A 22,699-nucleotide genomic window follows, 5' to 3' on the forward strand; every position below is an offset into this window, starting at 1 on the left:
TATGCAAAGATCGATGCGGCTACGAGTATATCAAAGACCACGGGAGGATTGGAGAAAGGTGTTATGCCTGGACCGTGGCCATGCGGAGCAAAGTAAGCCGTGTCGCCAATTGCAGTTGATCTTGGCAGGCGAAGTCAGCGGGCAGCCATTTACACAGAACCCTCACATGCGCCCAGCTCTTCACAACACACAAGTATAACGAGACGGCATGCTCGCGTCTGGCGCGGTCTATGCTGATGAGCAGATTCGTCGAGCGTTTGAAATCCAGACTTCAGCGGTAGAACTTTGTCGATCTGTACTCTTTGGCGACACCGGTGCCCTCCACAACTGTACGGCTACTGCCTTGTGATTACCACGGGCGGGCGTCGGACGCCATCAATACATCTCTCAGTAAATGGGCAACTTGTCACTCTTTCTTCGAGGCCTACCATCGCCACTGACGTATTCATATGGGTAAGTCGTGAGTGTTGTCAAGCTGCAGAAGGGGGTAAGACTGAAGCTTCTGTTTTCACATCTGGGTCTCTTTCCACTGCTGACCAAGGTCGTTCGCATAACCTGCATGCACGATAGGAGACCTAGCATCGATTATCGACGCTGATTCGGCCTTCTAGGCGCTCGCCATGTCGGACAAGGACGTCGACAACCAAAGGGCGCAGCGCGTCCTCGGCTGCCAGATGAGCGATCGACGGAGTGCACATCCAGGTTGACATCTTAGCACGCAGACTTTCAGCTCGGGAAGTGCAGAGGACCAGGGGCGAAGGACAAATACATTGGCGGCCACAAGTGGGACGTTACTGAGGCTCCATTCATTGGTGGTAAAGGAGGCTTTGGATCGAGACTCTTGTTCACCCTTGTTGTTGATCGGCCCAACACCGCGATTTTTTTGTACGCTGGATCGCTTCCAGGTTTCTTGGGTAGCCGTACCCGCCCCTTCGGCCATCAGCGTTCTCTGCTTCGCGGCAAGCTACATCCATGCAGGCCACTTGAGGTCGTGGCTGCAGAACATCATCAGCGTGTCCAACCAGATGTCTTGGATGTGCATGGGTATGGCGTCTCTTCCCTTTCGCAGTGATGTCGAGGCTCGATACCTCGAGCACCTGCCTCCATCCAACACTGGACATACCCCGACAGTCCGACCACTGTTGCGAGCCTCAATGTTGACTGATACTCATACACGGATGACCTTGTTTCAGTTCGAGCTTCTCTGGCGCTGATTTCATCTCTCTCTACGCCGAAATCTCCATCATGGTGGCCATGTTCTTGGTCTGGAAAATCGCCAAGGCGAACGCACTTTGCGCACGACAGGCAGATGGACCTCCTCACTGATCGGTATGGCTTGCAAGTTGAGTACAAGGACCGCGCGGCTAGTACTGCCGCATATCAGCCGGCCACCAGGCAGACGAAACGGAGGCTGACCGTGGCGGAAGGGGAAGAAAATACATGGCTCAGGAAGGTGAAGGGAGTCGGAATATGGTTGTTTATGTGATCGTACCCCGTAGCGTGTGGACCGGTATAAAGAGCAATCGGACTCAATGTTCATTGTCTATTGTAGATCACCCCCGTACAGCTCAAAATCCTAATGAGCGAAATCTGAACTTCTTAGATCGAGCGCCATCGCGCCGGTAACTTGTTGTGTAATTCTTACACCGCAGGCAGTCTTGCTGCAGCAAACCCGTCCGTGTGCTATTGCTCGGCCCTTCTTTCGCCCTCGCACTGTTGTCAACCAATCACCGGCAACAATGTTCTCAGCCAATCAACGCCCCCAATTCTCGGAGTCGTCCTCGCGACCTTCCCAAAATCCGCTCTAATTCATTAACGACCGACTTAGTCTCGATTCTGCTGAAGAATCAAATAATACACCCGGTGGACAGACACACTTTGCTCACTACAATAGTACTTGTACTCTACAAGGGCAGTCCTCCACGCGCCTCGCTAATCCATCGATCCATTCAGCAATCTGCCCAATTCAAACGACCTCACCACCGTTACTACTCACGGTACGAGTTAATTACTTTACGAGAACCGAGCTCCATCAAAGTGGTGGAATAACCATTCGAGCTGTCTTACGGAGTATATATTCACGGCTACTTCTAGTCACCCATTCGTTCATTTACTCACTCATTCGTCCATTCATTCATTCACCCATCTACCTTTCGTCAGGTCATCATCGGACGTGCATTCCAGGAACACAAACACATAGGCCCTCATAACCCCACCTACAGTACAGTACGGTAGACACAAATACCTAGGTCTACACACGACACGACAGGCGACAAACGATAATGGCGACCCGTCGGAACGTCCCCATCCCCGAGAAAACCATCTCCGAAGCGCAAGGCGGTCCGCCTACGTCGAGCCAAGTGTCAGATACAGCACCAGCTGTTCCGGCGTGAGTTTGCTCTTCTGACGTTTGAGCGACCGCGGAAATCACGTGATCGATATGTGTGTGGTTTTGGGCGGATGAGCTGAGCTGATTGAGAGGGATCTAGGTCTGTCGTCTATAAGCTCCTGGGCTTCACGGTGGGTATGGTTGTTGTTCCCATTGGGTCGTATTTCCTGTCGGTCAATACTGTCTTTTCGGGTAGGTCTCAATCAATTATTGGTTCTTATTACGACGAGCAACGTTCGTGGGAGTGTTAGGCAACTAACTTAGTGTCAGGCAACGCCACATATTCCGGAGCGTTTGCGGCGATCATGGCCAACGTGGTCTTGTTCGCTTACATTATTGTGGCGATGCGCGAAGATCAAACCGACAAGATCGAGGCGGACGAGAAACGGAAGAAGGCTCAATAGCAATGTCACACTCGGAGTACATGGACGACACTATCACTCTTGCAAGCAGTTTAAAAAAAGCTGATTAAGACCAGCGAATGGTGCTTTGAGGCACTATAGAGACTGTGTGTGACCTGCACACCATACCTCTGAAGAACAGTCTTCTTCCATGACTAACCCAGGCGGCTCTCTTTCTCGAGGCTTTCCAAGCACTCAGATCACCATGAACATTCAGTCATGCCCAATGTCACAGCCGCATCGAGTCATTTCCCAAACCATCATGCAAGAATTACATCAAACATTAAGTCATGAAGAGGAGTGTCCTCTATAGTGTTGGCCCAATTATGCACAATTCCGGGTTCCATGCACCTAAAGAACCGGTGATGTCCATTGGGATGTCTCAAGACGCCGAAAATATGAAATCCTTCTAGGCTCAATTTCACTTTTTCTTTACTGTACCTAGGAGGCTCGCTTGCTGAATCTTCGCTTGATCCAGCTCTGTCTCTTAGGTGACTGGGGAGGGGTGATTTCACCAGCATTTGACACGCCATTCAGCTTGATTGGGTGTCGCGGATCGTTTGCAGCGGGCGGTGTATACTGGTGTGATGGAGCCGCTGGACCTTGGAACTGCTGGTCATGACTACCGTCGCGTACGCCGTACGGTGAGAATGGCTGTGGCAACGGGGTCTGATTGAATTGAATCTCTTTAGCATATGGGTTCTCCTGGGGAAAATCTTCTGGTTTGTTCCGAAGTTGGTGGAGTTGGTCAAAAGAGCTGTTCTGGGAGCTAGGATTTGTCGATTTGCCATATTCCTCAGAGCCACTGGTCATGGCGTCGTAAGAGTGGTGGTATGCATGCGGAGATATTGGACTGTCTCCATTGCTGGGACCGTGTTGATAGCCATTCGGGTATCCGTTGGGAGGACCAGCATGAGGATGGGTTTGTTGACGCACAGAAGGCCGAGCATACATTTGGGAAGCGCCTGGGGACTCTTCGACCGCGCTTTGGGGAGCGAAACCATAGGAAGAATTGCGGTAGTATCCACCACTAGGTGACGCTCGAGGTCGCTGTGGCGAGTATCCATTCTGCGAGTAGTAGCTTGCCCGGCGGTTCACATCACCATTCCAGCCAACTTGGGAACCTGGACCAGTCAATACAATGCCGAGTGGTGGTCTTGGAATCCAAACACACCTGGTCTGCTATTGTAGGAGGAGCGCCGCGTGCTCGTGCCCTCCGCAGCTGCGTGAAACGCACGGATGGTGTCTAATGGCCGCTCCATACGATGGCGGGTAGGATTGGACCGATCAGGATCGGCTGTAGTACGGTCAGTGTACGGTTGGATAGACAAACATAGGGGAGGTTAACATACTGATAAGATTGCCATCGTTGTCTTTGTGCATCATCCTGCGCAAATCCTCGACTGTCGATTCCTCTTGTGCCTGTTCCACTTCATCCCAAAGTCAGTACGCTTTGCAATTAGACATTGAGCGACCGCCAACTGACCTGGCGTGGCTTCGGTGATGGCTCTCGAAGGATCTGCCTTTGTATTCAGCCTCTTCTTCTCTTTGTGAGTCTCGGTCAACTCTAGCTTATTGTTGGCGGAAGAGTTACTGCGGCGGGATCGTTGAGATGAATGGCTCATGGCCGTCTGAGCCCGCGGACGGACCTCGGACGGCTGTGGAGAGATTGGAGGGGACATGGTTGTCATGGTGCCGACGATAACTAAGCGATAACGGAGATTGATAAACTTAAGTAAGATGGCGCGAAGAATGAGAAGCTGGCACTTAGTGAGCTGCTGAGGCCAACAACAGGGCGAGAGCCGTTGTAGGCTGCTCCAAGCGAGAGATGGTGGGCGTTTCGAGGTAACGTTGAGCAAGCGCGATGGATGAGGTCGAAGTTGGATACCCGGTACCCAAGAGAGGATGGAAAGTGCGATGTACTTTCGGGCGACGGACGTTGGTAGTGGGTGGGATGATATTTCGCTTCTACAGCGTGACCCTGAGGCGTCCGGAAAATACCTCGAGCACGAGTGGATTGTCTAACGTGACTCCCTCGCCTGTTTGCTCGACTGGTATGGTCGCTCGGGTGGCTGGCAAAGGGATCAGTGACAGGGATGCTGTTGCCGGTGAGGATTTGTTTCAGGACGGAGGGGCTCCAGGGAAGCTGAGACCACGAGGTGAGACGTGCCTCAGATCTTCTGATGATGTAGCGATTGACGTAGTCTCGTTGGTCTCCTGAAGGTATATAGCCTCCGTCTTGTCACGGCGGCCTTGATAGATTATTACGAGTAGAGCGGGGAGGAAAGAGCGTAGGAAGAGATGAGCAGTCGGACGGCTCTACGGTGACATGCGCATGTAAAAGACTGGGCCCCAGCCAAGCTTGCGGAAGGAACAGACTCAAGAGAAGGAAAGGGAACCCGCCATAACCGCCACGGAACACATGCTCACCCATGTTCGACTCGTACGGAGTATATCAAAATGCTATGCGGATTTCACATCCCACTGACGACTCGAATTGCAATGCAGACTGTCACTACGCGTCCACTGGAAGCACCGGCCCAACACAACTCAAAAGCCCGATGGCGCGATACTGGGCTGGGTAAAGCCCGCTTTGTTGGATGGGGCTAAGGAGGCCTGCCCCTGCTCGGCTGTCCGTGGCCCACACCCCTCCGCCGCGGCTATCCACAGGCTCCATCGCTGGGCCATTCAGGGCAGCACCTGCGCCCCAAGCCACCCCCATCTCTTCAACCAAGGTGACCTGTTCCCAACTTTCAACCTGCTTTCTCATGCTGCCGCACCCTCGATACGGTAAGCGAGAAACGAAGGCAGTAACTTTTATATGGACGGCGGCGACCCTCACGCATATGCTCTATCGGCGCCACCCCATTGGCACGTCCAGAAGCCAGATATCAGGAAAACTCCGTAACTGATACCTGGTGCGCAAATCATCGCCAATCATGCCGTGGCAGTCGCAAGAACCGGTCGATTAGGGTTCCAACTGTCGCAGACACACCGCAGACGTAGGAGTAGATGAACGCCGTATTCGAGCAGCCAAGTGGTCGAGTCCACATCCGTCTGACACAGTCCGCATTGGTGTGACGCAGTACTGGGCAGGCGTTTGGAAAAGCCCCGAGCGTCCGATGTTCCTAGACATGATCGCTGATGGTCGCGTCAGTGCCATATGCAACCTGCTCCTCGTTGCATTTGTTTCGCATGCCAAAAAAAAAAATCGTTTGGAGAAGGACGCGCGGCCGACGAGACACCGCGGATGCAACGAGGCCCTAAACTCCCGCTGCTGCGCTGTTGAGAGTTCAAGGATCCGTCATTATCCACAGCGGTCTCCTCTTACGCCTCCAGGATCCAGACACCTTCCGGCCCACTCAACCATCATTCCAGTCGAAATTCTCTTTTCACATACGTACAGGCGCATGGCCTTTCCAGCTTATCATGCAGCCGACCCGAGACCCAGTATATCAAAGCGGCTTTTGCATCATGACTTCTGAGACATTCTGCAGCCTGTATGGCAGATCCGTCCAACCTAATTCTTGTTGGACCAAAGGCGGAAGCTCTTATTCAGACTCCGCTGCTTCCTTCCTAGCTAAATGCAATGCTCTGGGTTACTAGAATCGCGGCGGATGTGACAGCCACGACGGCGTTTACCAGGATATGTCGTATCCTTGCAATAACGGCTTCCGACCGAATGCTTATGCTGCACAGACTGGTGGGATGCATAACTCTTGGATAACTCTTGGATAACCCTCACAACACGCGGAGTAAGCATCGACGGACCTCAAGCTACTCAGTCTTTGGTGATTTGTCCTTGCACGATTGGCAGTCTTGATACCTTGCAGCTATGTAAACAGAAGACGTGTCCTTAAACTTCGATATTTGCACCAAGATCTTCTAGAATATCACCAGCCACAAGCCCTTCGGTTGTGATCGTCGTTATCGATACGTACCTGGTACATTCACTAAGGGTCGAGACCCTTAATCCACTCTCACTTGCACCTCAACATGGTCGGTCCGTCGGAACACGCCGTACTTGAAGACGGCCGGACAAAGAAAGACCTTGGAAACCCAGAGTCCTGGATCCAAAGCTACAAGTCCACGCACAGCTCTTGCTGGTGGCTTCGAGGCTACAACCGGTAGGAGTTATGACCAGGCGGAATCATTTTCCATGGCTCAAACCTGGCATGCATGTCATGTTGCTGGAACGTCGCCAATCGCGCTTCCCAGCCACATCTTCGCGAGACCCTGAACACACCCTGATGGGGAGATGGCGTTTCCAGCCCAGATCCAAGCACGAATTGCCAGTGTCATCCGAGGGAGTCTTTACAAAGCGATAGCTACAGTAGAAGGATCACCATTTCTGAACGATGCTGATGCTTCATTTGGCCACCAACAACGCAAATATGCTCCTCCCCTGCCCCTAGGAAGGAATGTACCTCCAAGGAACACCACGCACACAGCGTGTGCAGCGTGCATCAGGTTTCGCGAGGCTTTGGGTGCTCCATCCCGGTAGGCACGAGTTTGCTGGCACCATGTAGCCGACGTGAGGCTAGCTTACGGTTCTTCCTACTCGACGCTACCTTCCTTGCTCTGACCTTGCAAGCACGTTTTCCCACGCCTCTGCCAGATGTGAGGGTGAGCTCAAAAGCGCCTCCCTTCTATATCCGAGTCCTTGTCCTCATTGCCGATTGATGGAATCCGTCCGAGCTCCAAAAGCTTGTGTGAACAGCTTTTGCCCTCCATTCCGGTGATCTGGTTTCGACAGTAACGATCGCGTCGCTCCTCATCTTACCCCAGACTCCGATCGCCCCTCATAGCACAAAGACAACGGTAAGATCTATGTATCTCTAATAGAGCAGGCATGACTTCGACAGGGGAACCCTGGAATCGGGGCCGGTGGACTTGACTCACGATCATACAATACCCGTCTTCGAACCCACGACAAATCATAGACGAGCTGTTGAACAAAGAGTAATTCTGTGAACCAGGACCCGCACTCTGATTGATCGGATGTCGGCCATATCGTGGAAAACGAGCCCAGCAGCACGAAGAGACACACGAAAATCACCTTTCCTCTGCAGCAAGCTGCGACTCATACCGCCGTTCTATATGATTCTAGCGCTGAGACCGCTCGAGTATGACTCAAGTCGGTGCTAGAATTAGTGGCCCGGCCCCATAGGCACGAAAACCAGCACAGAATCAGAAACTTCGCCCTATCTTCAATGTTGCGCTTCTTGGGAGGAACACATCCGTGGCGCGTCTGAGAAGCTGTCCCTGGACGGACGCAGTTGAGCAATGGCCCTTCGACCGTCTCCGCGAATTATCCGCCTGTCGATATCAACTCTAGCGTCAAGAAATGACCTATAATTGCATCTCTATCTAGACAACTACTGTAGGAGGGATCGAGTCAGCGGCGAAGCCTTGCGGTAAGTCGACTTCGCCAGGCTGCTCCGCCGGCTTTGTTTCCATCGACTCAAAAAGACCACATAATGGGTAAGCCGTCCCATGGACTCGGGTGGGGTTTCGTGGCGTCGCATCGATCCTGTTGAGTTTTCGAGACTTTGATCTCGTGTGGCGGTGCAATATTCATGCTAGTATACAAGTGTTTCGAGGACAAAAGATACCCCCTTTCAGAAAGGTTCACGTTGGGGAACACAGGCATAGGCACAGCCCTGAAAGTGATGGCGAGGTACTGACCTCAAAGAACAAGCTTGATATCGAAGGCAGGGGATGCAATGACAAAAGTTCGGGGCGAGTTGCAGAGCTTTCTATGTCGTTCATCGATGCGTTGGATTACCCTGGCACCGTCTACCTGATTTCCTCTGGCCCAACAGAGTGGCTCGGGACCTTCTAGCTTATACCAGCCAATGAAGCGCTGCAGTCCTACCAGCTTTCTCTAGCTGACAGGTCTCCACCAAGCAAGGCTCTTCTTCTGCTCCAGGTGGCCATACGCCACTCTGTCAGGCTAGATACTGCTGGAGCCTTCTCCTCGCCTCAATGGGCCGACACTAGTTGTTAGTCACATTAACGACACGATGTCCATTCATATTCACATTTTCCCCTTCACAGCTTGTTGGGGGTGCTTTGGGTGTTCCACTGATAACCGGCAGCATCGCTGAATTTGTAGCCATACGAGGCGGTGAAGTCGTCGAGGACCGCGGGACCTCGGGAGCCTAGTGTGACTGAGTCAGCGAATCCGTTTCCTCGACGAGAGTGACCGGGGTTCTGCAGTGACATTTCACACCGGAGGAACACAAACTTACCATAAGGATACTCCATAGGGACGATGTCCTTCTTGTCGTCGAGGTAGTGCAACAGTGGTGAGAAGATTCTCCAGCTGGCATCCAATTCATCATCACGCACAAAGTTCGAGTGATCGCCTTTCATAGCATCAAGGATCAAACTCTCGTAGGCCTCAGGGATCTTCAGATCGGAGAAGCGACGTCGGTAGGTGAGATCGAGCTCGGTGACGACGGTCTGCATAGACAAGCCTGGCAACTTCGAGTTCATCTTGAGGTAGACTGACTCGTTTGGCTGAATTCGGATGACGAGTTCATTTCTCGGGATGTCCTTGAAAATACCAGAGGTCACATCCTTGAACTGAATCCGGATCTCAGTCTTCTGCTCATTGAGAGCCTTGCCTGCTTTAAGAATGAAGGGCACACCATCCCATCGCTCATTCTTAATGAATGTGGCCAGTGCGCAAAAGGTGGGACACCGCGAGTCCTTGGGGACGGTATCATCTTCCTTGTAGGCAGGCTTGGTGCCATCCAAGGACTTACCATATTGCCCAATGATGACATTCTTGGGCTCAATAGCTGGCATCGCTCTGAGTACTCTGACTTTCTCGTCACGAATGTCTTCTGAGGAGAATGAGATGGGTCGCTCCATGGCAAGGAGAGTTAGGACTTGGAGCAGGTGGTTTTGCATGACATCGCGGATGATGCCGAACTCGTCAAAGTAGCCACCACGTCCCTCGGTACCGAAGGGTTCCTTGAACGTGATCTGGACGCTGTCGATATGGTTGCGGTTCCAAGTGGCGCCGAGGAACTCGTTGCCGAATCGGAGGATGAGCAAGTTCTTCACCATCTCCTTTCCGAGATAGTGGTCGATACGGAAGATCTCCTCTTCTCTCCAATCGGGCTCGAGGCTATGATTCGTGAGTTGGTTGTAGAATCAGAGAAGGAGGGAAAGTACTCACGCCCTCTGCAACTGCCGGGAGCTTGCCAAATCCTTGCCAAAAGGCTTCTCGATGATGATTCTCGCAATTCCTTTCTTGGGGTAGCAATTCCGCTTCAGATGCTCCGACACAGTGATGAAGACACTGGGGGGCAATGCCATGTAGAAGACTCTGTTTCCCTCCTTGCGGTTCTTCTCGATCTCCGTGATGTGCTTGTCGAGCTCCTGGAAAGGTGCATCTTGATCGTACTGGCCGGAGAGGTATGTGCAGACGGAGCAAAATTGGTCGAGCTGTTCCTCCACCTCTTTCGTCGGGGTCTTGATGTATGACTTGACTCTTCGAAGGTATTCAGTGTGGTCCATCTTAGTCCGAGCATATCCAATGATCTTGATGTCTTTTGGGAGGAACTTGTTGCGGAACTGCAGTGGTCGGTTTGTCAGCCCTGGTTACTCAATGGCACATCGGTCGGATAGAGCTATCGAGGTGAGACATACCAATCCAAACAGCGCAGGGAAAGTCTTCTTCTTTGCGAGATCGCCGGAGGCACCTAGAACAACGATGACGGTGTTCTCCTTGAGCTCGATGGTGCTGTTCAGTGGGCCACCATATTAGCAAACTGAAGTCAACAAATTTCATGGTGGGGTATTGCGATGCTCCGGCACGCTTCAAGAGTAGCTCACCCTGCATTCTCAGGATCCTCTGCATGAATGATTGTGTCGGCCATGGTGACGGATGTGGGTGCGAGAGAGATGAGGTAATGAGATGGAGGGAGGAGAGAAAAGTCCGAGTCGAAACTCGTGGATGAATATTTATTGAGATTGCTGTTGTCAATATGCGGTGGGATTGGCGGCTGTCAATGACAAAGCCGTGCTGGTGCCCGGAAATAATAATTTGACTATTGCTTGGTGATTATTGCGGCGTTCGGGGAGGAATTGCCGTCAATTCGACCGTGGTCGTTGATGGGAGTAGTGATGGAGATAGCGGTCGGTGGTGGGGCAAAGCGCAAGCAGCAGGAGCAGGAGCAGGACCCTTTCCGTACCAGCCAGCTCCCCTCCAAGCGAATTTTGGGAGCGCCCCGCAGCCCTTGACCTCGAACTCCCCTTCCTGATGCTGGATGCGAAGCAGCCGGAGTTTCGAGTGGACGTGTCGCTTGACTGGCCGAGACGGAATGGTGCTTGCTGCGGGCAGAACAAAAAGAAGAAGCAGCTATATCGTGTGCAATGGTCGATCAGGAATGATATATCTACTTGTGCTCAACCTTTCAACATCAATCAGTCAGCATGCGGAACACGATGGGATAAAATCCATGACTGGAGCATCCTTCGCTTCTTGATTTTTGCCTAGCCTATCGCGAGGACGGCTTCTGTTTACAGGGCCCAATGTGCCATGCTTAAGCAGGCGGGATGGTCGGCTATCCGCAAGTCCCTGACTGCCCCTGGACTCCCTCCATTGTTTACTGCCCTCACAGACCATTGCTTCGTCACTCGTGCAGCGTTAGTCATCATTCCTGTGTTACAGATTGCTAAGTCTGGACAATTTCTGGAAGGCCTTCCAGTACTTGGGATTGGTTTGTTGTTGAAGATCTGCCCTCATCTTCACCCAAGCTGTGACAATAACTCAACATCTCACGGGGCGTTTCTGAAGCTGCTCACCGACAGCCCGGAGATAGTAAATGGGTCTGGGTCCTCGATTGGTAGACGCGCCGCCTTCTGCAAGAGTGTTGTGAGCATTAATTAGCCTGTTCTTACCTCAGACGGCAGCAGTCATTTTTGCATAAACAGCAAGCGGTCTGATAATTGTATCGTGCCTCAGTCCAGCACGGTGTTGGGTACAGCTTGACTACATGAGCCTGAATGCACCCTGATTGACCGTCCACGAGGTCCATTGCATGGTGCGAGGTTGCTTCCATCTCGATGTTGTGTTCAACAGACAGTTTCTCCAGAGAACAGTAAAGACAACCAGTTCGTGCCTCATCCCTCATCAAGTAATTCTGCCCGAGGAGTACGGAATGCGAATTGTACTAAAGCGCTGAAATCTTGGCAGTCCCTTCCAAGTCAGGCCTAGTCACACAAATCCCAAAAATCGCAGGGAGCGAACTGGGGACTCGACTTTGACGACCATCAAGGCTTTGAACAACCACTCACCTCGACGATACCGTCCCAGTCTCTCCCAAAAGTCGTCAATCCAACACCGTCAAAATGGGCGTCTCCGGCGGCGGTCACAGATGTACGTACGACCCTGGCTTTCCCGACCATCCCATGAGTCTTCACGAAAGATTGTCATGAGAAGGATCTCGCGATTGAGTCTCTTGGGAGTCTGTTATCGTACAGGCCTGAGAGGCGAGAATTCGAAGTACGCAAGACTGACTCTGTCGATCCGATACAGTATACGTCAAGGGCAAGCACCTCTCCTACCAACGAGGCAAGCGCAACACCAACCCAAACACCTCATTACTCCAGATCGAAGGAGTCGATGACACAAACGCTGCAAAGTACGTATAATGCCATACACCGGGGGACCCTCGAATTTCCTCACTGTATATTGCCACGGAGAAATAAACTGCAAGAGAAGGGAATTGCAGGCGAGCGTCAAGAGTAGGCGCGAGCGAGAAAACGCCCTTGAGAATCATCGCATACCACGCACTTAGAGGGCACAACGTCTCCTAGCGATTCCGCCCGGCAAACCCTTGCTCACAGCTACCTCACCCTTCGTTGGCAATACTACTAACACTCGCTCCACTTTCTAGATTCTATCTCGGCAAGCGCGTCGCCTACGTCTACCGGGCCAGCAAAGAACGCCAAGGCAGCAAGATCCGCGTCATTTGGGGCAAAGTCACACGACCCCACGGCAACAGCGGCATCGTGCGCGCAAAGTTCAGACATAACCTCCCTCCCAAGAGTTTCGGCGCGAGTGTGAGGATCATGCTTTATCCCAGTTCGATATGATTTTCACATCGATGGAGCGGGTGTAGCGTCGATGAGCAAGTGACGCTCCGAAAAGCTGGGGTGGTGATTATGAATATGTGGACAGATGCTTGACATGGGTAGAAAGCGCCAGGGTGCGAACAGACGGTTGTTCTGGACGTCGAAGAAGGTCAACTGAGGGCGATCGAACGTAGGAGAGGGAGAGAAAGCCCCTTGGTCGTACTTTACACCGAGGGCGGTGGGCAACGATCTGTTAAAGGCTGGTAGGCCAATGCCACCCCTCTTCTGGTGGGACAAATGCTGGAAGATCAAGACTCGCTGCGTGACAGTTGACAGAGAGGATGAGGCGCATCACTTGCACACACAGTCCGAGGCCGCAAAAATTCAAAGCGTGGATCAATGAAAAAGATCAAACTTCTACAGTTCATATGCCCCTACTTCAACGTGCTTGCGTTGTCTTGCCTCATCCAGTTTCCACGGATGGCGTTCTGTACAACTCGTCCAGTGCTACGTTGTTCATACACGTGTAGCTTGTTCCACGTGCTCACACGGGGTCTGACAACCTTGATAGGTCCATTCGATCCTCCCATCAGGACAACCCACGAGGGCACAACGTGTTATCAGAGCGGGGACCATCAGTCTACGCACCCCTGCAGCGACGAAACAGCAGACTAACGAATTTGCGACAGAGGTACGTGAGGTTGGAAACATCACCACTAACAAAAGGGGTATGATAGGAAAACCATGTTGTAAAAGAACGGCACCACCAATCTATTTATCCTATATGCAGAACTAGACCCGGATTTGAAACACGCCGCCTCATGAAGTACTCGGACCCCCAAGGATAGGTCTTATCAAAGCATTGAGGAACAATGCAACACCCCAGGCAATCCCCTCGCCGACAACACTTCCGGGACAGAAGTCTGTGCCAGCGTTGATGACGAATGCTAGACCACCAAGTCAGTCGATTAGGTTCCCAGCCAGATCATGATAGCAAGGGAGAAGGACGTGACTCACTGCTCCAAATAACCCAACTTGTCGCGAACGCCACAATCATGTTGATCCCGCCGACGAAGAAGACGAACCTCCAGAACTTGGACAATGGCTCACCCGTCGAACCCGTATAGTGAGACGCGAATCTCAAGGGGTCGTAGGCGATCTTCTTGCGGTCCCTCGAGCAAACGTGGCCAAGCATAACCACGAGCAAGAAAGAAGCAATACCACCCGCGCCCCCAATGGCGTAGAACGAATCCCAGAAGCGGAGGTATGAGGAGTTGTCTGAACATAACCCTGCTGCAAGACTGTCGGGGCGGTGGAGGATGTACCATAGCGCAAAAGGCAGGGACACCACGTTAAGGAGTGTGTCTTCCACGACGTGATCCTTCATGCTCCATAGATATGAATTTTCATCGCCCTTCTGCCCGAAGCACACGCGGGCAATAATGAAGAAGAAAAGCGTAAAGCCCGAAGCTCGAGGACGCATGGTCCAGAAGCCGAAGAGCATGAATGGGTTCGGACGGAAGCCATTGTTGCGCAAGAGGTAGGTCGCTGCAAGCATGGTGATGATGCTGATGATAGTGGTGACGATGGCAGCAAAGGGCGTCCAGCGGGTACTTGGAAAGCAAGAGACCTTGGAGACGAGCCTGCGCACTCGCTCATGGCCTGCAAAGAATTACTAGAGCCCTAATATGCGATATGCAGTTTGGTGCGTGAGGCTCTGTAGGCTTACCGAATATCAAGGATAGAAGGGCCACTTCGGCATTGAATATGGCGAGCGAGGCGAGCAGTTTATGAGTGGTAGGACAGTTCGTTAACCCAGCTCGGTCCACGAGACCTCGGGGCATGCAGTTGAGGTCACTCATGCTGAGGCTATAGAAAGTCAGGCTAAGAATGTTGAGCTCCTCGTATGTCTTCGGTGCTGCGACCAACGATGTCGCAAATCTAGAATGTCAATAGATAGGCAGGCAGGAAACTTGTTCGAGTACAGACCACCAGGCTGGAGACGAGGATAGTCCAGGCCATATATACCGGGTTCGCATCGTGTCAACATGGGGCGTGGAAGGCAGCGAGGCTGATGGTGGGGGCTATGCCACCTAGAAACCTCAAGGGTGTTGTATGCACGCCCGGGTTGTGGTGTGGCTATCCTAGGCCTAGTAGAGGAAGCGGAGCTAAGGGCCGAGGACACATACCTCTAAAGCCCGACATACGTTTATTGGCGAGCACTTGTATGTCTGTTGGGGGTTTTGGCTAGCATTCGTGTGAGTTGGCGAGACATGCACAGCGTCTGTTGTGGGAGGGAAGCTTGAGGCTGTAAGGCAGGATTTGGCGATTGTCCGAGCGGCAGCATGTTAGCACCATGCATCGCAGACTCCGATGCCCCAGCAATTTGGATGCAGCAACGGCCGCATCTAGGTCTGAAGACACTTCTTGTAGACCGCACAGAACCAGCACAGATTGAAGAGGTTCAAGGTCGTAGTTTTCAGCAAGATAGAGGGCGAGTCCTCCTCGATCTCAGCCTCGCAACCCTGCAAGAAGACCGTGACTTTGACCACAAGCATACCACTTCACGGGAACCGGCCCAGTTGGCTGAGACTGAGGCTATGACAGACGGGTTCGTTCCCAGATAGAATTGAGGTTGATATGATGGAAATTGGAAACCTGGCTGCAGGGTCTGCTCGAAACGGGAAGCGGAGTGGGCTGGGCTCATCGGCCACATGGTTCGTGCCGTTTGTCGGCCCAATGACAAATGATTCACACCCTCAGCCGCAACCTAAGCTCGCCTAAGATACGCCCACTTGGGGCGATGTCTCCCGAGCCGCTCTTTCTTGTGATCTGTACGTTCTGGATTGACAATGGGGGGTCGGCTCTGAGGTAGACCTTGCTGCTATGACCGACAGTAGAGGTCTTATGATCACGTTCTTGATCAAGGTGCATTAGAGGCCGCATGTCGAACCCGCATCTCTTACGTCCCAAAAAGCCGCATAACAGCATCATTGAAGCCGCTTTAACCGTCTGGCAGCTTCTGCCGATACCAAAGAGCACAATGCTCCAATAAACATGCACACAGCAATGGCATTTGGCGCATGCTTCTTGACGTTCAGCCAGCGGTGATGATCAGGATCTGTCTCTGCGTCATGATCGTTCAAACCAGGCTCCAGAAGGGAGAACACAACCCAACTGACAAAGGTCCCGACAAATTGCGGTAAGGTGGTGTATACGTTCAGAACGCCCAGGTAGACGCCCGCAAGCTCTCCCGTCGAAGCCTGAGCGCCACTGTCATCGGAGTGGTGGAGTTGTAGCACTCCGTCAGAAAGAACTCTGTGATGATTCGGTTCGACGTCCATTTCAATACCATAATCTTCGTCAATACTGCCTCGAACAGTAGTGTAGCCAGGAACAGTCGTGCCGTTGACGCTGGCATGTGGACCGGAGGACATTTTGTTGATCTCGATTCCAAGCAGTGCAAACGGTGCCCAACATGATACCGCCCAAGGCAGCCCACAGGAAGCGACAAGTTTTGTTGCCGAAGATAGCGTTCGGACGAATGGGGCGAACATGGTGATGATCGCAAAAAGCAGGTTCGACAAACTCCACGCGCCGGTGAGATCAGGTTGTACCTCGTAGGCCTTGACCAGGAGTATCTGGAGAGGCCGAGCCAATGAAGTAGGCGGCCTAGGAGTAAACCTCAGCTCCCCTGTTTCTGTGGATTTGATTGCGTAAGGCAGAATGACAGAGGAGCAGAATGTAATCAAGGAGAAGAACACCAGGGCGAGGCTGCCGAGTCGACCTATATTTCCAAGCGCGTCATGCTCGTCCTTTTCGCCGGGCTCAGGAGCGGGATGTTCATAACGATAGTAGATTTCGCCAACGAATGTGCTCGAATAGAAGAGGAACGGGAACCTGTGTGATTGCTATCAGTATTAGTTCTCCGCATACCACAGACCTGGCTTACCATCCAACCCAGTTCCAAAATTGCACCCAGCATATAGCTCGTATCCTTGGAGGCAGGTTGATTGTCCTCCGCCACAAGTTGGAGAGTACCTCCTTCACTGAGGTATTCTCTTCGTCGTTAGCTAAACGCACTCTCTCAGTGACAGCCCAACAAGAGACGCCGACTGTGATCCACAGAGCAGACATTGCGATGACAGTCATCTTTTTGAACTGGGTGTCACCACCAATCCAGGTGGGGAACATCTTAACCAAGTCGAAGGTGCCGATAAAATAGCTGGCCAAATGCCCAGCCGCAACGAGTCTCGATGCCCAGGCGGATCCAGCTTGTTGCTGCGAGATTGGCAGTGTGTCAACTATTAAGCTGCGACAGCATGCCTGCACAGCATTGATCGAGAAGTCGAGGGCATATATGCACAGGACAGCCACCACGATTGTGACATTCTTGTTCATATCCCCTTCGGATAAGAAGAGCCCAACTGCTTCAGATGTCCAACCCAGTAGCAGTAGTCCTGCCCCTGTGATGATGGCACCGTACACCATGAAGGGTCTCCGTCTGCCGAATCTTGAGGTAGACTTATCCGCATATGCTCCGACGACAGGTTGCATGATTAAACCTGACAGTGGCCCGGCAATCCATACCAAGGATGTCTTGGACTTCGTAAGGCCCAGTTGGAGGAGGTAGGGGGTGCCGTATGTCATCTCGAGGCCCCAGCAACTGGATCGCTGTTAGCCCTTACTGGATATGCCCGGTTTGACAGCGACTCACAATCTGGATGGCACAGTCGATCAGCGTCATTTCCTTATACACAACTTCAAGCAATGGTCCTACTGAATGCCAATGAGGGAGACCGTCAGCAGGCACATGCGGACGGCCTCGGTTGAGCCTCTTATTGAGGGTGTGCCACTCCATGCTGATGTTTTCTCCATTGCTGGTTGCAAGCAAAAGGGGATATGAGGACAAGTGATCAAGATCTAGGTCGTGCTTTCCGTAAACTGGCTGCCATCTATAGTCAAAAGAGTGGACTCAGGAGCCCAGCAACGGTGATACTCGTCGGCGAAATACTCATGCATGCCATGGCTGGCGTGAAAGGGGGTGCCCGTTATCTTGGGTAACTTATTTTGCCGACGCGTGTTGCATGCTTCAAATTACAATCGCGTTCCGTCGAAAGAGTGACGTAACTAGTTGTCCACCATTTCTCGCCCCGCTTGGGTCTCAAATTCTAGCATTCATTGTGAACTGCCTACACAACCAACGAGGGTCTTGCTTTTCTCTATCTGATCCATTCTCATACAATATTGCAAACCGTTGTTTGCTTATGGCGAAGAGACCTCATTTCTTGATGTAGTCCTCGGATGTGGCACCAGCTCCTGAAGAAAGAATCAGCTTATCAGCCCTGATGCTATGCATTTAGACTGCCGCACCAGAGATGAAGAACCACTTGTCGACGCTGCCGTCGATAGGCGCAGGTGCAAGACTCTGTCCTGGGGGAATCTTGGACACCTGAGATTGGTCGACACGGTCTGGTGAGGCCTGATTTGTGACGTTTGCCAGATTGATATCGCCACGCTGTTGCTTGCCGGTGACCAAACGCTCCCAGGCATCGCTACATTCGCGGATGATCTCTTCGGCATACTTCTTGTTCTTGCATTCACCACTGAAGGCGAACTGGTTCTCCGGCTTGCCATCTGGGATCTTGTAGATTCGGAACCATTCGTTCGTTGCGCGGAGAAGGCCTGGAAGATGACGCTCAACATCTTCAATGTCGTTCAGCTTGGGCGCAAGAGGATCGTTGACCTATATCGAGTCAGAGGAATGAGCCTGCGGAACGCGTTGTGGCTACTCACATCAATGACTATGATCTTCCAGTCGGTCTCTTCCTCGTCGAGCAATGCCATGACACCGAGCACCTTGACTTGCTTGACCTGACCGGTATAGCCAACCAGTTCACCAATTTCGCAGACATCTAACGGGTCGTTGTCGCCCTTGGCCTTGGTCTCGGGGTGGACGACATTCGGGTCTTCCCAGGTCTGTGGACAGTCAGCCTCTTGCGAAGGCACGCTCTTGGTCGTGACCTACTCTGGGGAAAGCACCGTAGTTCCAGAGGTAACCTTTGTGAGGGAAGCAGTTGCGAACGAATCTGAGCTTGCCTTTCTTGACGTCCTGCTTGATGGGGTTCAGAAACTCGTCTTTGGAGATCTGACCAGAAGTCAATATGTTATTTCTCAAATGCTCCATGCTGACCGACCTCAAGCTTTGCGTTGGACCATCTTGGAATCTCGACGATCATGTTCAAAATGGTTTGCTGCTCATTGGCATAGAGAGGAATGTCATGGAAGGGAGAGAGAGGGGTGCCATCTTTCTCAATATAGCATCGGAACTCGTTCGTATGCAAAGCACCGATTTTCCTGGGCTGGAACTCAGAAGGCTGCTTGCTGTATGACATGGTAGAGGACGATGAGGGAGACGACGGGGAGGCTGTAGAGAGGTGTCGAACAATAGCTTCAGTACGTTGGGAAGCTATGGTGGGAGAGGTAGAATGACGAGGGGGAGAAAGGACAGATTTTTCTGTCGGTTTGGTGGAAGCCAGGGCGAATCGAAATGTGAGGGAACTATGATAAAATGTCTTGGAGGCAGGTGCAGCGCGGGGTGCGAGGGTCTCGCAGCGGCGTGTTGAGAACTGGCGGTGAAATGACGATTTGCTCTGAATGGACAAGATGCGGCCAACGCTTCTGCAGGTTCGCGAAGATTGGCTTCGACTCAGTACGAACGTGGATTGAAGCATGTGCATCTGGGGAATGAGAGGTGTAGGCCTGCTTATAGACTTTTGGACTTGTTGCCTTCAGCCGCTTAGGTAGTCTCTCGATCTGGCTGTACAATGCTATTCCACCTCGGTACAGAATATCGCAAATGACCTGAACAAGGTTTGATACACATCTCAATGGGCGATCGGAGCTCTTGCAGAGCGATATCCCGAGTTTTTCGCTATCTTCACGTGCTGATAAGGACCCGCGGCTCGCGGATTTCCTGCGACTCTGCTTAAACGCAGCAATTAACTGCGTTCCTGGACTCACGAGTCAGTCACGACAAATCTCATCTTCCACTCACCTTTGCCTTCAACTTCGACTCCCCGTTTAACCTCCACATATGACTGTCGGCCATGCTGTCAGGCCACAGTCCCTCTTACAACGCGCTGCCTCCCTCGTAAAGGCTCTTTTGCCATCACGACCTTCTACTTCCACGATGGGCTCTCCGCTCCCGTTTCAAGATGTCCCTCATCTTCCAATACCAAAGCGCGGTGTCGACTATCGGGGAAAGGTGGTTCTGGCGCCTATGGTGCGATCAGGTGAACTTCCGTCGCGCTTGCTAGCTCTCAAGTACGGCGCAGACTTAGTATGGGGCCCGGAAACCGTGGACAGATCTATGATCGGAACCACGCAGCAAATAAACCCTCGCACAGGCTGCATAGAGTGGTCTCGCACTTCCAATAACAATCAAACCAACGTCATATATCGCATCGACCCAGCGAGAGAATCGGAGAAGTTGATATACCAGATCGGAACTGCTTCACCCGACTATGCAGTGCAAGCTGCCAGTCTAGTAGCTCCTTACGTTTGTGGTATCGACGTAAATGCCGGTTGCCCCAAACCATTCTCGACCTCGGGCGGTATGGGTGCGGCGCTCCTTCGAACACCCGAGCTGCTGTGCAATATTTTGACTGCACTCGTTACAAATGTCGGGACGAAGCACCAAATTGGTATCTCGGTGAAGATCCGACTACTCGAGACCCCAGAATTGACCTCTGAACTTGTCAACAAGCTCTGTAAGACGGGCATCACAGGTCTCACAATCCACTGCCGGACCACTCCCATGAGACCGAGGGAGCGGGCTATCAGAGACCAACTGCGGATGATTGGCGACATTTGCAGAAGCCACGGCGTTGCATGTCTCATGAATGGAGACGTCACCTCGCGTGAGCAAGGTCTAGCGCTCGCCAAGGAATACGGCATTGACGGAGCCATGATTGCAACGGCCGCCGAAGCCAACTCGTCTGTCTTCCGAACCAAGGAGCAGGGTGGCCTGCTTCCGTGGAAACAAGTCGTGGAAGATTACATTGGACTGGCAATGAGCGTCGAAAACAGGTTCGGTAACACGAAATTCCTTCTTTCACAGCTCATGCCTGGGAGAGACGCGGCATATCAACCCGTTCAAAAGTCACGAAGCTATGCTGAAGCGATTTCCTTGCTAGGCATGGCTGACCCGAACATTATCGAGAAAGCAAAAGAAGTCGATCATGTTCTCAATTTGGACGTGCGAAGTGTGACAAAAGCGGACATCAAGCGGCAACACAAGCAGCAAAACCGAGAGAATCAAGCGAAGAAGCAGGAGAAGAAGCGTGTGTTCGGGCAAGATGGCGACCACAATCAAGAACGGAGCAAGAAGCAGAAAGCTGAGATTGCAGCTGAGAATGCTGGGTTTGAAGGAGTTGGTCAAGGCTTTGCAGCAGTCACAGCTTGAATGAAGCAACCACAGCGATAATCAGAATCATCAACACGAGAACACCGATTCCCCCCGAAATAGCCTCTTCGAGATGCTGCCGTTGGTCTCTCACCCAATTCTCTGGGTCTGGTTGCTCAAGCATGGTGCTTGAGAACCTGATGCCGATGGCAATTCTGACTGGCACGGATGCCTAAAAGACAGCTGTCGCCAGCGGCATGAAGATCACTGATATCAGGCGTGCGGTAGGTATTTCCTCACCTGGCCCTCTCGTTCAGGGAACTAAGTACTGCAGCATTAGCGTCAACCCACCTGACTTCACCACACTGAACTGTGGCTTACACACATCCATCAAATTCAGCTTATTGATGACACACCAAAGCTATCGATCTGCTTTCGTTATCCGCTTCAACATACCCTTTTCGATAATCGCCGCATGTAACGACGCGACGGTATGAGTTATGTCTTGACTTCTGACAGGGGCAAGCATACAAGGATGGTCGAGATCATACAAGCAAGCACCTTTTCGGAGCCACCGTGCGATCGAAATCAGTCAGCTCGCTAAGTCGCATGAAACTATGTCCACGACGAAGACGCCCATGTCGAACCCGCCACCGCGAATACGAGCCTCTCACCAATGAAACCACCTCTATAGTTGATCACGACGAACTCCTGCGTTCGTTGTGCACCAGCCGGCGTTCCGGCATGCGTAGACTCGAGACATTATCGAAGGCAGAATGACCATTCGACTGTACCCAAACCCAATTGTCAGGACTTCGTGGACGTGGACCGCGGCATGATCTAGGACGATCGAATGAGATGGGCTGGTGGTATAGGTTGGAGAACAGGCCGTCCGGTAGCGCAAATTGGTTGACGAAGCGGTCATGTCAGGGAAGCCACAAGTGTTGGGGACGGTTGAACAGGACAAGGTGGAATATATCAAATCAATTGGATACATTCCCAAGGCCATCAGAGAAGGTACGTAGGAGCAGAGAAGGTACGCAGGACTAGATATTAGAGTTGGTGTGCAACACAAACTGACTGGTGCTCCCACCGCTTGGTGCTGGATATCGAGTTGCTGCGTCATATAAATATCCCTTCCTCGATAGCACTGGCTTGAACAGCTCGCGATTACCCTCTCATTGTTCCACACTGACATTCCGAACTCTGCTTCTCCGTCTCGCTTAGCAGTTATTGTGCCAACTCCAAATCGCTGGGAGTGCAAGTTCGCGCAGACTGCGTCCTCTTGCGGATCACCTCGATTTGCGCCTTCCTATAGACGGGCAACGTCGGAATGTGCAGAGGCGAGCATTCAGTACACCTCCTGGCTTTACACACCCATGGCAGATTGCAGGCAAGCACAGTACA

The 22,699-nt window shown here is 52.2% G+C and overlaps 8 protein-coding genes across 8 annotated transcripts; 3 read left to right on the top strand and 5 right to left on the bottom strand.

The window, feature by feature from the left end:
• Nucleotides 1-2,282: 2,282 nt before the first annotated feature.
• A1O7_07014 (uncharacterized protein) lies at nucleotides 2,283-2,793 on the top strand (the record flags this gene model as incomplete). Its single annotated transcript, XM_007761014.1, has 3 exons — nucleotides 2,283-2,389; nucleotides 2,490-2,581; nucleotides 2,660-2,793. 3 exons carry the CDS (start codon nucleotides 2,283-2,285, stop codon nucleotides 2,791-2,793), a joined length of 333 nt encoding a protein of 110 aa, XP_007759204.1.
• A 438-nt stretch (nucleotides 2,794-3,231) lies between these two features.
• A1O7_07015 (uncharacterized protein) lies at nucleotides 3,232-4,472 on the bottom strand (the record flags this gene model as incomplete). The annotated part of the gene is made up of 4 exons (XM_007761015.1): nucleotides 3,232-3,914; nucleotides 3,965-4,087; nucleotides 4,143-4,220; nucleotides 4,277-4,472. The coding sequence occupies 4 exons, from the start codon at nucleotides 4,470-4,472 to the stop codon at nucleotides 3,232-3,234; spliced, it is 1,080 nt and encodes a 359-aa protein (XP_007759205.1).
• A 4,372-nt stretch (nucleotides 4,473-8,844) lies between these two features.
• Nucleotides 8,845-10,685, bottom strand: A1O7_07016 (glucose-6-phosphate 1-dehydrogenase; the record flags this gene model as incomplete). Its single annotated transcript, XM_007761016.1, has 5 exons — nucleotides 8,845-8,954; nucleotides 9,045-9,931; nucleotides 9,983-10,380; nucleotides 10,456-10,549; nucleotides 10,642-10,685. 5 exons carry the CDS (start codon nucleotides 10,683-10,685, stop codon nucleotides 8,845-8,847), a joined length of 1,533 nt encoding a protein of 510 aa, XP_007759206.1.
• Nucleotides 10,686-12,159: 1,474 nt separating this feature from the next.
• On the top strand, nucleotides 12,160-12,906 carry A1O7_07017 (60S ribosomal protein L33-B; the record flags this gene model as incomplete). The annotated part of the gene is made up of 3 exons (XM_007761017.1): nucleotides 12,160-12,187; nucleotides 12,347-12,452; nucleotides 12,708-12,906. 3 exons carry the CDS (start codon nucleotides 12,160-12,162, stop codon nucleotides 12,904-12,906), a joined length of 333 nt encoding a protein of 110 aa, XP_007759207.1.
• A 798-nt stretch (nucleotides 12,907-13,704) lies between these two features.
• On the bottom strand, nucleotides 13,705-14,443 carry A1O7_07018 (uncharacterized protein; the record flags this gene model as incomplete). Its single annotated transcript, XM_007761018.1, has 2 exons — nucleotides 13,705-13,832; nucleotides 13,903-14,443. The coding sequence occupies 2 exons, from the start codon at nucleotides 14,441-14,443 to the stop codon at nucleotides 13,705-13,707; spliced, it is 669 nt and encodes a 222-aa protein (XP_007759208.1).
• Nucleotides 14,444-15,875: 1,432 nt separating this feature from the next.
• A1O7_07019 (uncharacterized protein) lies at nucleotides 15,876-17,763 on the bottom strand (the record flags this gene model as incomplete). The annotated part of the gene is made up of 3 exons (XM_007761019.1): nucleotides 15,876-16,785; nucleotides 16,838-17,551; nucleotides 17,666-17,763. 3 exons carry the CDS (start codon nucleotides 17,761-17,763, stop codon nucleotides 15,876-15,878), a joined length of 1,722 nt encoding a protein of 573 aa, XP_007759209.1.
• A 481-nt stretch (nucleotides 17,764-18,244) lies between these two features.
• A1O7_07020 (inorganic pyrophosphatase) lies at nucleotides 18,245-19,280 on the bottom strand (the record flags this gene model as incomplete). The annotated part of the gene is made up of 4 exons (XM_007761020.1): nucleotides 18,245-18,631; nucleotides 18,682-18,864; nucleotides 18,914-19,033; nucleotides 19,083-19,280. The coding sequence occupies 4 exons, from the start codon at nucleotides 19,278-19,280 to the stop codon at nucleotides 18,245-18,247; spliced, it is 888 nt and encodes a 295-aa protein (XP_007759210.1).
• Nucleotides 19,281-20,077: 797 nt separating this feature from the next.
• Nucleotides 20,078-21,352, top strand: A1O7_07021 (tRNA-dihydrouridine synthase 2; the record flags this gene model as incomplete). Its single annotated transcript, XM_007761021.1, has 1 exon — nucleotides 20,078-21,352. One exon carries the CDS (start codon nucleotides 20,078-20,080, stop codon nucleotides 21,350-21,352), a length of 1,275 nt encoding a protein of 424 aa, XP_007759211.1.
• Between the last annotated feature and the right edge of the window lie 1,347 nt (nucleotides 21,353-22,699).

Source organism: Cladophialophora yegresii (genome assembly GCF_000585515.1).
Source record: "Cladophialophora yegresii CBS 114405 chromosome Unknown aczIN-supercont1.5, whole genome shotgun sequence".
Taxonomy (NCBI): Eukaryota; Fungi; Ascomycota; class Eurotiomycetes; order Chaetothyriales; family Herpotrichiellaceae; genus Cladophialophora; species Cladophialophora yegresii.